Source organism: Xyrauchen texanus, chromosome 14, assembly GCF_025860055.1.
Source record: "Xyrauchen texanus isolate HMW12.3.18 chromosome 14, RBS_HiC_50CHRs, whole genome shotgun sequence".
Classification (NCBI taxonomy): Eukaryota; Metazoa; Chordata; class Actinopteri; order Cypriniformes; family Catostomidae; genus Xyrauchen; species Xyrauchen texanus.
Genome location: NC_068289.1, coordinates 21,398,106 through 21,411,319, shown reverse-complemented (window position 1 = coordinate 21,411,319; position 13,214 = coordinate 21,398,106). Strand labels below are relative to the sequence as shown.

Sequence of the window (13,214 nt, the reverse complement as noted above, 5' to 3'; positions counted from 1 at the left end):
GTGTAAATTACTTAAAATGATTTAAATATATATTAAATATAATATTATAAAGATTCATATGTTTCATATGTAAGAGAAAACATGAGAAAACGTCTCGGGTTACTTAACTGTTCCCTGATAAAAGCAGAACGAGATGCTGTGCTGATTTGTGCTGGTGTGATCAGCTGTGAATATGAGTGCAATACGTCAATGAAACTGACCAGAATTTATAGCCTCTGATGATGACATAATTGGGAGCAGGGCTATAAATATATGCGTCACAGGTGCATCGTCAGGTATTTTATCTGAAGAGCAGTCCTGGGGCATCCCAGTGCGGCAATGAAGCGCAGCATCTCGTTCTGCTTTTATCAGGGAACAGGGGTTAACAAGAATACCCACGCCGCCACACTGTGGATGTCCGGACCCCTTACGGTTGTGTAGTTGTGCTCACAAGAGCGCAAGAGCTCTCAGACATGAGCTTGTGCTGTTGATTCATGGACATAAGAGCCTGGAGTGGCATGAACATCCAAACTCTAAAATCTTATGAATGTGTGCGGAGAGGACCAGCCTGCCGCATCACAAACATGCTGCAGAGGGACACCTTTAGCCAAGACTTTAGAGGAGGCAACCTCTCTGGTAGAGTGAGCCCTGATACCTACTGGTGAAGCTTGACTGCGCACCTAGTAGGCCAGGGCAATAGTGTCCCTCACCCAATGCGACATAGTCTGCTTGGTGGCGGCCCCACAAGCGTGGAGGTGGTCCTGCACGGCTTTGTGGGGAGAGTGGGTCTTTTTAACGATGATGCCGAGACAGGCGAGAGATAACCCGCAAGTGTCTCTTCAACTGGAGGCATCACCGAATACCCCCGTGCCTCAGCACCCACGAGAGTTGAATATATCGACGTTGAGGACATGGGAAGTATAAGGTTTCCTCCATGAACGAGAGAGCTCGTCATGGAGGTCATTAAAGAAAGGAAGGGACTGATGAGGCATTCCCTTCCCTTGGCCACCAGACAGAAATCTGTCCTCCAACTTGGAGCGTTTGGGGGTCTCTTGTTCACGTGGCCAGCCTAATTGAAGCCTGGCCACTGCACGAGTAATCACCTCAAGTAATTCCTCAGATGATTTATTATCATGCCCGGAATGCTCAGAGGTGGGTAACTCGAAGTCTGCAGACTCAAGAGATTCACTGTCCCCCTCATAAACCGAAGAGGCTCCAGAGCGCGCTTCAGGATCACGGGAAGGACCAGCTGGATCTGGGGAGAGAGCAAGCGATAGGGACAGACCTGTCTCTCGCTCCTGAGCCAGATCCATACGAGAGCCCCACGATGGAAGTGTGGACGCTGACTCTCGGAAGTAAGCAAGAAGAGTGCGAAACAACAAGGGAACTCACACCGCTTGCTCTGTCTTTCAGTCATTTTTTTTTTTTTTTTAAAAGAGAAAGGTTTCTGTGCACTGACTAGGCCATGCACCTGTGGCATCCAATGATGTCACCAGCAGAGGCTATAAATTCTGGTCAATTTAATTCACAGCTGGTCACACCTAGAGTTGTTCCCATAGCGCTAAATCAGTATCAAAGTGTAGCTTTTTGACAGGGAACTGTCTTGAAAATCTGAGCTCTTGAGATAATAGCATATAATGAATATACTGAAGTATGAGCTACTTTTTAGAAGTTAATCAAATGTGAATTCATCACGTTTAGACAGTTTAGGATATTGTTACATGTAATGGATTTTTTAAGGAAACAGCATATTCACAACACAATTTACACATTCTGACTAGTGTGTAACTTAGTTTGAGTTCACCTGTTCATTCGCTTCTCTTTCTATGCAGATGCAAGTTATAATTAGCATCTATTGCCACGTACACAATTCTCGGCGGTGCGCTCGAACAGGTCCAGGAAAGCTGCTGGATCGTCCACCGCCCCGATCTTCTGTAACGAGGGCAGGGGCAAAGAGGCGTGGGGGTCCGGGGTCGCGGCTGTGGCTGGAGCGGCCTCCTGGCTGAGGAGACTCTGTATCGCATGTGACAACCACATTTAAATGTGGGAGTGAATCCTCAAAATTTTCATATCATGGGTGAACGGAATATAGGAGTTACTCCAACAATTCCGATAATTGACAAGTGATAACCATAGCAATGTTGCAGCATCTCGCGCTTGTGAACAAGAAACATGAATGCCAGTTTGGCCCTTTTTTGTGCTCACTATTTTTAAGAAAGACTGTAAATATAAATGAGTGAAGACATACCTCTGTGTGATTTACACAACAATGTGTGTACTGAACAGGATTAAGCACTCAAAGCTGAACTGAGAACAATATTTAGCTGCAGTGGCTATTGTTTTCATTAGAGTTCTCTTCTTATTGTTATTCTTATTCTGGCTTGAAGTCTACGGCAATCAATAGAATCAAATATAGGACAAATTATTACATTTAGTACACTGATAGGGGTGGGTATAAAAGACCCCCGACAAAATTTGGTGTCTCTAGGAAAAACTCTATAGTGCCACCACCAGTTAAAAAAAATTTTTTTTTAACAGCTAATAACTTTTAAAATGTATGGATTACAGACATAAATCCTCTGATTCATCTGCTTGTGAACTCTTTAACGTTTCCAACCAGTCCAGTCTCCTCCCACAACTTTGGCAGCCATCTTGAGACACTGTTGGCCAAAAGTTATAAAAAAAAGTTTGATAAAACAAACAGCTTCTTTATAACGCATCAACGAATTCAGCGGCAAGATGCCAAATAGGAAGTGAGGCTAAATCTCGGCAATGCTTTGTCTTATCGAAACATGGTATGCTTCATTAGGACCATGATCTGAGAGTACATGGCAAGTTTAAGATAATTGAGTTATGAGAGCCGAGAGGCACATTATATAAAACAGTGAGCTACACTACAAGAGTCCCACTGAGACTGGGGTGAAAAATGCTTTTGGTGATTCTTGAGTCCTTACAAAGTGTCGACTGCAACATATCACTTCCTTTATAAACTCAGCAAAAAAAGAAACGTCCTCTCACTTTCAACTGCTTTTATTTTCAGCAAACTTAACATGTGTAAATATTTGTATGAACATAAAATATTCAACAACTAAGACATAAACTGAACAAGTTTCACAGACATGTGACTAACAGAAATTGAATAATGTGTCCTTGAACAAAGGGGGGAGGGTCAAAATCAAAAGTAACAGTCAGTATCTGGTGTGGCCACCAGCTACATTATGTACTGCAGTGGACTGCACCAGATTTGCCTTCTTCTTGCTGAGATGTTACCCCACCCTTCCATCAAGACACTTGCAAGATCCCGTACATTTCTTGGGAGAATGGCTGTACCCCTCACCCTCTGATCTAACAGGTCCCAGATGTGCTCATTGGGATTGAGATCCGGGCTCTTCACTGGCCATGACAGAACATTGACATTCCTGTCTTGCAGGAAATCATGCACAGAACGAGCAGTATGGCTGGTGGCATGAGGGAGGAGGACGTCTTCCCTGTAATGCACAGCGTTGAGATTGCCTGCAATGACAAAAAGCTCTGTCTGATGATGCTGTGACACACCGGCCCTCTGTCCAGCCTCTCTCAGCCTATTGCGGACAGTCTGAGCACTGATGGAGGGATTGTGTGTTGTTGTTGCCATCATGTACCTGTCCAGCAGGTGTGATATTCGGATGTACCGATCCTGCGCAGGTGTTGCTACACGTAGTCTGCCACTGCGAGGATGATCAGCTGCCCTTCCTGTCTCCCTGTAGCGCTGTCTTAGGCGTCTCACTGTACGGACATTGCAATTTATTGCCCTGGCCACATCTGCAGTCCTCTTGCCTCCATGCAGCATGCCATGTCAGCAGAAAGGTCTCTTTAGTGTCCTAAGTTTTTATAACTGTGATCTTAATTGCCTACCGTCTGTAAGCTGTTAGTATCTTAATGACCGTTCCACAGGTGCATGTTCATTAATTGTTTATGGTTCATTGAACAAGCATGGAAAACTTTGTTTAAACCCTTTACAATAAAGATCTGTGAAGTTATTTGGATTTTTACAAAATTATCTTTAAAATACAGTGTCCTGAAAAAGAGTTTATTAGCTTGGCCTGATAATTGCTGCTTGCAGCTATATTATTATGTTTATGTTGTGGATTTAGCTGATTAATTTCACATAACTTGGATGCATTTATTAGCAAGATAATTAACCCATTAGTAAAGTTACTTGCACAGGTGTTCAGCTCTTTCAGATCACGCAGGGAAATACCCATGATTGGATTATTTAGATCAACTCTTTCTAGATTTGTCTAATAAATAATCTAATGAATAAATAAAAAAGTGTTAATGCATTTGTGGCAGCGGGGGCATGGTCAATCGCTCGTCCGAGGTAGCACTTGCACCTGAGCTAAATTATGTCTAACACCTGTCTCTAATTTCAGTGAGCACGGGGAGAGCGGCATAAAGACAGCCACAGAGCCTCCAGTCGAGAGAGAGAGTCTGACAGATAGAGACTAGTTAAAAAGCTGTTGTTATTTTGGAAGCTGTAAAGCGTGAGAGTTGGTGAATTAAAACTTACCTGTGATTCAAAGCCCCTGTTTCCCGTGTCCTCCTTCCCTCCTTGTAAGAAATTAGTTACACTGGTGCCGAAACCCGGGATATTATCCAAGTGATGGAAGGAAGTCGCCCCGTAGAGTCCTCCCAGTTGACGGAGGTCCTCCAGTCCCTCGCCGTACTGCATGAGAGCCACCAACAGACCCTGCTTGAGCTCCGGCAAGACCAAGATCGTCAGTTCTTCAAGATCATGCGGGGCTCAAGCAGAGGACCGGCATGCGATACAGAGTCTCCTCAGCTAGGAGGCCGCTCCAGCCACAGCCGCGACCCCAGACCCCCGCGCCTCTTTGCCCCTGCCCGCGTTACAGAAGATGGGGGCGGTGGACGATCTAGCAGCTTTCCTGGACCTGGTCGAGCGCACCGCAGAGATTTGGTGCTGGCCGCACGACCATTGGGCAGCTCGCCTTGTCCCTCTTTTGTCCGGGGAAGCCCAGCTCGCGGCTCAGCAACAGCTTTTTAACTAGTCTCTATGTGTCAGACTCTCTCTCTCGACTGGAGGCTCTGTGGCTGTCTTTAGGTCGCTCTCCCTGTGCTCACTGAAATTAGAGACAGGTGTTAGACATAATTTAGCTCAGGTGCAAGCGCCCTTACCGCTTTCTCCCTCGGACGAGTGCTTGACCACACCCCCGCTGCCACAGCATTGTTAATATCTTGAGGTATATTTATTTTCCTCATCATAATTTCATCAACATTGTTTAAATTTACGTTTGTTTATCGTCTTAATGTGTCTTTTTCGTCTCATCTTTGTTATTGTTGACAAAATCAAAAAAACTTTCTGCAACCAAAATATTCGTCAGTAATTTTTCTTGTTAACAAGATTAACACAGCACCAGAGGTCTTGTCACTGCACATTTCCCCCTCACAGACCCTCATATACTGTATGTGCAATGGACCCACTCACATAAACCCTTCCCATGTGTGTGTTGTGTTCATTACTCTCGTGATTCACACTGCATTGTGTGATACTGATACAGTGTTCTTTTTGTCATGTTGTGTAGCTGTGAAGATCAAGAAACCCATCAAGACAAAATTTCGTTTGCCGGTGTTTAATTGGGTGGCTCTGAAACCCAATCAAATCAACGGTACTGTGTTTAACGAGATTGATGATGAGAGAATACTGGAGGTAAGATTCAACCAAACACACACACACACACACACACATTTGTATATATGGTTTATGACAACTCTCCATAGACGTAAGACTTTTTATACTCTACAAACTATATATTCTATCCCCTAATTCTACCCCTTAACCTAACCATCACAGAAACCTAGTGGCATTTTTACATTGTTTAGTATGTTTTTTAAGACTTTTGAATTATGATGACACTTGAGGAAACCATATATACCTGAACACACACTTTGGGTCTGTTCCAAAACAAAGTGAGCTGCCTCCGGAGGATCATTGCGTGCATAGGCTGTTCCAAAAGATAAGCAGAATTTCAAATCAAAGAGTGAATGGTCACATAAAAGTATTTGAGTAGATTTGGTTCCTTTTGTAGACTAATTAAACCAAACAAAAAAACAAAATCTTAAAAATGTCTGCTATAAGGCTGCAGCTAACAATTATTTAATCTAGCGATTATTTGATCGATTATTTGACTATTAATCATTATTCGATTATTTGACTATTAATCATTAGCTCTTACCTAATTATACAGCTTGTGCGCTGACCTAAAAGGTTGTATTACATATGCTTACTAACAATAAAGATCTTTTCAAAATGCCTCTAATTGACATTCACTGAATTAACAGTGGGAAAATACCTTTTATTAAGTTTAATTCAGTAAAGAAATTCACTGTAAAAACCTATTGTTATCAAGTGTTTTTGTCTTGTTTTCCTTTTAAAATTGTCTAAATATAATTGTCTTAAAACAAGATACATTTACTTGAGAAGCAACTAGACTAGCTTTAAGAGAATGTATCTTAAATATAAGTGTATTTTGTATATAAGTGAATTTTCACTTGGTTATACTTCTGCGAGTGCAGTTGTATTGATTGAGGCAGCGAAGGCAGACGAAGGTTGAGGATCCAAACGCAGTTATCTTTATTGACTAGTAGACAGGCAAAACACAAAGGAAAGCCCACAATGGGGAAACAAAACATAAACTAGAAAACTCGGGCAGGAGGATACATACCAGGCTAACAACAAACAACGATAGACAAGGACTGAACAAAGAACCGGGGTATAAATACATGAGCAAGGGAAAAAGGGGCCAATGAACAAAACAGAACTCAAACAAGATAACAAGGTGATAAACAGAAGCAAAATGGCAAATTAACGAGGGCAGGTGCAAACAATGAACGGTGAACACGAAAGCTAACAAAGAGACTATGGAGCTACACAAGGGACAAAAGTGAAAACTAAGGAATGCAAAAGTGACAAAAATGGCAAACAAAAGGGCAACAGTGAAACAAGACAAAGTATACATAACAGAGCCCCCCCTCAAAGGATCGGATTCCAGACGATCCTAAAGAACAAAAAACCAAGGACAGAAAACCCACAAAAAACAAAATGAGGGCACCAGGGGCAGACAGGCAAACCACGGGGGCACAAGGGGCAAATAGGCAGTCCACGGGGGCACAAGGGGCAATTAGGCAGTCCGTGGGGGCACAAAGGGAAATGAGACAGTCCACGGGGCCAATTAGGCAGTCCCTGGGGGCACACAGGGACAGGTTTAGGAGGCCAGGGAGGTGGCCACAGGGCAAGGGTAGGTTCAGGAGGTCTTGGAGATGGCCACAGGGCAAGGATAGGTTCAGGAGGCCTGGGAGCTGGCCACAGGACAAGGATAGGTTCAGGAGGCCTGGGAGCTGGCCACAGGGCAAGGACAGGTTTGGGGGACCTGGGAGGAGGCCACTGGACAGGGACTGGGTCAGGGGGCCTGGGAAGAGGCCGCAGGACCGGGACCGGGTCAGGAGGCCTGGGAGGAGGCCACAGGACTGGAACAGGGTCAGGAGGCCTGGGGGGAGGCCACAGGACGGGAACAGGGTCAGGAGGCCTGGGAGGATGCCACAGGATGGGAACAGGGTCAGGGGGCCTGGGAAGAGGCCACAGGACGGGAACAGGGTCCAGAGGCCTGGGAGGAGGCCACCGGACAGGGGCAGGTTCGGGAGGCTTGGGAGGAGGCCACAGGATGGGGACAGGGTCAGGAGGCCTGTGAGGAGGCCACAGGACAGGGACTGGGTCAGAAGGCCTGGGAGGAGGCCACAGGACGGGAACAGGGTCAGGAGGCCTGGAAGGCTCTGGAGGCGGAGCCGTAGGAGGCTCGGGAAGCAGAGCCCAGGAAGGCTCAAGAGACTTGAGGGGCGGAGCCCTGGGAGGCTCGAGAGACTTGAGGAGCAGAGTCCTAGAGATCCCGGGAGGCGGAGCCGTAGGAGGCTCGGGAGGCGGAGCCGTGGGATGCTCGAGAGGTGGAGCCCTAGAAAGCTCTGGAGTCTCTGGGAGCAGAGCCGTAGGAGGCTCGGGAGGTGGAGCCGTAGGAGGCTCTGGCGGTGGAGCCGTAGGAGGCTCGGGAGGCGGAGCCGAGGGAGGCTCGGGGAGAAGAGCCGCAGGAGGCTGAGCCGAAGGAGGCTCGGGAGGCGGAGCCGTAGGAGGTTCTGGAGGCGGAGCCGTCGGAGGCTCGGGTGGCTCGAGAGGCGGAGCCATAGGAGGTGAGGGAGGTGGCGCCGTAGGAGGTTTCAGAGGCGGAGACCTGGAAGGCTCTGGAGGCGGAGCCGAGGGAGGTGACGCCGTAGGAGGTTTCAGAGGCGGAGCCCTAGAAGGCTCTGGGGTCTCTGAGAGCAGAGCCGTAGGAGACTCGGGAGACGGAGCCGTAGGAGGCTCGGGGGGCGGAGCCCTGGAAGGCTTGAGGGGCGGAGCCCTGAAGGCTTGAGAGAATTGAGGGGCGGAGCCCTAGGAGGTTCGGGAGGCGGAGCCGAGGGAGGTGGCGCCGTAGGAGGTTTCAGAGGCGGAGCCCTAGAAGGCTCTGGGGTCTCTGAGAGCAGAGCCATAGGAGACTCGGGAGGCTCGTGAGACTTGAGGGGTGGAGCCCTGGGAGGCTCGAGAGGCTTGAGGGGTGGAGCCGTGGGAGGCTCGAGAGGCTTGAGAGGCGGAGCCCTGGAAGGCTCTGGGGTCTCTGAGAGCAGAGCCGTAGGAGACTCGGGAGACGGAGCCGTAGGAGGCTCGGGGGCGGAGCCCTGGAAGGCTCGAGGGGCTTGAGGGGCGCAGCCCTGGAAGGCTCGAGAGACTTGAGAGGCGGAGCCCTAGAAGGCTTGAGAGGTGGAGCTCTGGGAAGCTCGGAGGGTGGAGCTCTGGAAAGCTCGGGAGGCGGAGCTTTGGAAAGCTCAGGAAGCTCGGAAGGCGGGGCTCTGGAAAGCCCGGAAGGCGGGGCTCTGGAAAGCTCGGAAGGTGGAGCTCTGGAAAGCTCGGGAAACTCGGAAGGCGGAGCTCTGGAAAGCTCGGGAAACTCGGGAGGCGGAGCTCTGGAAAGCTCGGGAAACTCGGGAGGCGGAGCTCTGGAAAGCTCGGGAGGCGGAGCACTGGAAGACTCGAGAGACTTGAGACTTGGGAGGCGGAGCCCTGGAAGGCTCGAGAGGCTTGAGAGGCGGAGCCCTAGGAGGCTCGAGAGACTTGAGAGGCGGAGCCCTGGAAGACTCGGGAGGAGGAGCCCTGGAAGACTCGAGAGACTTGAGAGCCCTGGAAGGCTCGAGAGGAGGAGCCCTGGAAGGCTCGAGAGGCGCTGGCTCTAGGACGGTCACGGCTACAGGCGCTGGCTCTTGGACGGTCCTGGCTACTGGTGCTGGCTCTTGGACGGTCACGGCTACTGGCGGCGGCTCTTGGATGATCGAGGCTACAGGTGCCGGTTCAGGGACGGTCGAAGCTACAGGCGCTGGCTCACTAACGTCGGAGGCTACAGTCGCTGGCTCACTGACGTCGGAGGCTACAGGTTCGCTGACGAGGGCTCAGGCTCGCTGACCATGGCTGACGAGGACTCAGGCTCGCTCGCCGTGATTGACGTGGGCGCAGGCTCGCTCACCGTGGTGGGCTCAGGCTCACTCACCGTGGCTGACGAGGACTCAGGCTCGCTCACAGTGACATGCGTGGGCTCTGGCTCGCTCACAGTGACATGCGTGGGCTCTGGGTTCAAGCTGTTCTTGAAAAAGACCATCAATGCAGAGTTCGAGATGTCAGTAGCGTTCGCCAGGACGAGAAAGTAGAGAGCGTGGTCTACAAATGGGTGGTCTTCTTGCTGCAGGTTGAGCAGCCGACATTTGGCCCGAATAGCTGCTGGATCCATGTGTGTGGTCTATCGTTCTGTATTGATTGAGGCAGCGAAGGCAGACGAAGGTTGAGGATCCAAACGCAGTTATCTTTATTGACTAGTAGACAGGCAAAACACAAAGGAAAGCCCACAATGGGGAAACAAAACATAAACTAGAAAACTCGGGCAGGAGGATACATACCAGGCTAACAACAAACAACGATAGACAAGGACTGAACAAAGAACCGGGGTATAAATACATGAGCAAGGGAAAAAGGGGCCAATGAACAAAACAGAACTCAAACAAGATAACAAGGTGATAAACAGAAGCAAAATGGCAAATTAACGAGGGCAGGTGCAAACAATGAACGGTGAACACGAAAGCTAACAAAGAGACTATGGAGCTACACAAGGGACAAAAGTGAAAACTAAGGAATGCAAAAGTGACAAAAATGGCAAACAAAAGGGCAACAGTGAAACAAGACAAAGTATATATAACAGCAGTTAAGACAAAATACACTTATATTCAATGTCTTTTCTCTAAAAGCAAGTCTAAATATCTTATATGCTGCTACTCTGGTTAATTTGTTTTTAAATGATTTTAGATATTTTAAAATATTTGTATTTTTTATTATATTCAACATTGTCTAGCTACTAAAGTAAATTTACCTTGTTTTAGTCCTACTATGCCAACGATCGTACAGATGTAGGTACGTTTGCACCAGCTTGCTAATAACTCTGCACACCAGGGTTTTCATGTTGACTGATCTTGACTGAATGAACAACGCAAAGGCGGCACCACTCTAGGTGTGTTACACTTGCTGACTGTTTTGCTGAGATCTCGCTCTCTTTAGTCGGAGCTATGTCACACATGCCATGTCTTTCTGATTCCCTGTTACGTGGAAATAACAACAGCAATACCATGAAAATAAACATCTGTAATAAAATTATTTAGGGTGTAATTCATGGAATAACTTTAACATGTGTATTTATCCCCTTGAGGCTAGCCGCAGAAGGTGAATATCAATACGCAGCTTTTAGTGAATAATTAAATTACTTTTTGTAAAAACAGACTGTAGTGCCTACCCTTTTTGATTTCATTAGTCATTTTGGTGTAGGAGAACATATTAAGTTTGTATCCCTGGTTCCCTGAAAGGATCACAATTGGCAGATGGAGCTTGACACACCGCCAACTAGTCATGCCGGGTAGTGAAACACAGTGGGGAAAAGATTTAAAAATGGTCATAGATTGACAAAATAAGTAATGCCACTAGCCAACATTGTAGTAGAACATTAAACATTTCTCTTCACTTGAGAAGAAACGAATAATTGCACGGACATAGGACCAACAGCCAAAACATAATGCAACTGTCAATATTAAAAAGTCAAACCCTCCTTAGCAGAAAAGGTCTTGAAAGAGAAAGATGAAACATCCTATTTATAAAACCTGGAATAGTTGTTGGGGAAGCCCAGCCTGCAGCCAGACAGATGTCCTGCAATGACACCCTTCACCAAGCCCAGGAGGAGTCCATAATGATCGTAGAGTGGGCTTTAACACCCATGGGACACTGTACGCCTTGCAAATTATGAGCGTGCACAATGGTGTCAACCCAGTAAAAAGTCTTCGCTTGGAGACAGCATAACCTTTTGAACTGCCTCCAAAGCAGACGAAGAGCTGGTCCATCAGCCTAAATTTATTTGTTTGGTCAATATAAATACATAGTCCCTCACAGGGCAGATCATGCACAATTCATGTGCTTTGTCTGTTTAAAATAGAGGAGAAGAGAAAGCATGCAAAGCTACAAACTTTCTTGACTTGAACCACTTGACTTGAAACTGAGCCATGATGGGAGTGGCCAAAACCTTGGATAACCTTCCCTTGGCTTGAGAATGGCGACATGAGGCCATTACAGTCTCTGTTCTGAAATATGATGTTGAGCACTGGCTGCGACAATCCATCTGTGTTAGACGAGATTCGTTCATAGGCCAGACATGAAATCTAACAGCTATAACCATTCCAGAAACCAAGGGCCACTCCGGTACAACCAACAGTTGCCCGAAAATTTCTAAGGGCTAGGAAGACTGCTAGCAGTTCCAGGCGACACATGCATGTACAGGTGCTGAAGGCTGGATGATGATCGCACAGGGCTTGTCAGCCTGTGTTGGATGAGTCTGTTGTGACAACCTTGCATCTGGCCACCTGGCCGAGCACAACACCTTTCTGGTAAATCACAGGTATTTTAGTAATAGCTTGCGCGGCAAGGCAGTGACATGTCACTACAAAATGTAAGTGACCGTGTGGCCAGGAGTAAAGGTCGACCGATATTGTTTTTTTTTCAGGCCGATGCCGATCTTTTGAAATCCTGTTCGGCCGATGGAAGATTATTGCTGCCGATTTATTTTGGCCGATATGTGCTTGTTTTTAACCTCTTATTTGAACCTTTTATTTGAAAGATAAAATGGAACACAAATAATTACTTAAGATAGACAAAATTTCTCAACCAATACATTTATTGAACACTTGACCAATCTGCACTTGTAGACTTAAATTAAAAATGTATAATGTAAAAACATATTTTATAAATAATGTATAACAAATATATTAAATAAACAAAGCAGGTGTTACAAACTGCTCTGAGACACGAAGGTTTAGATCCAAATGCAGCTTTAATTAAGGGGCAATCCAGACACGTAATCCAATATTCAGAGCATTCAAGAGAAGCACAGGCATAACTAGGGATGGGTATCGTTAAGGTTTTAATGGTATTACTACTCTTACCGATACTGCTTATCGATCCGGTACTTTAACGGTATTCTTAACAGTTCTTTTTGTTATATATATATATATATATATATATATATATATATATATATTACACAAAGATAAACGTTATATAGGCACAGTGATTTAATTTCAGTAAGGTCTACTAACATTACTGTTCAGGTGTGGTCTAAAAAGAAATCTAATAAAGTAAACAATTGTAAAATAACACTGCATAGTTTATCATAGATAGATTAATGCAGATTAATGCTCATTAATGCAGAAGTTATTCATGCAAGAGCTGTAAGTGATTTTCCCCTTGCCTTTTGTTGTTTGATTCGCAGTAATGGCTCAATCGTCAGCATGTTTATTATTAGACAGCTTCCCCTTTAAGACCGAGTCTAATAGGCTCCTGATGCAGCATATTTTCTCCCAACTATTTCCATAACTACGTCCATTTAAGACATAAACTGTGTTTAAGTGAATCTCCAAGCCGGTCGTTTTGACATATTTTTGTGTATATTTGATTGTTTAGACGCGCACATGAAACCCAAAGTAGCCTATAGTTTGCTTGTCTCTCTGTGGTGTGTTTTGGAGCGCGCGCCGCCTTGGGAACGGTATCTCTTGCGCTCTTTTTATTATTAAACGCG

General features: G+C 46.4%; 1 protein-coding gene across 3 annotated transcripts in view; it reads left to right on the top strand.

The window, feature by feature from the left end:
- The window catches only part of LOC127654754 (formin-like protein 2), a 188,356-nt gene that overhangs the window by 143,258 nt on the left and 31,884 nt on the right, over window positions 1-13,214 (top strand). For all 3 annotated transcript variants that reach the window (XM_052142089.1, XM_052142091.1, XM_052142090.1), the window contains exon 16: window positions 5,562-5,686. In XM_052142089.1, the coding sequence (XP_051998049.1) occupies window positions 5,562-5,686 (125 nt within the window). The remainder of the gene's footprint in view (window positions 1-5,561; window positions 5,687-13,214) is intronic.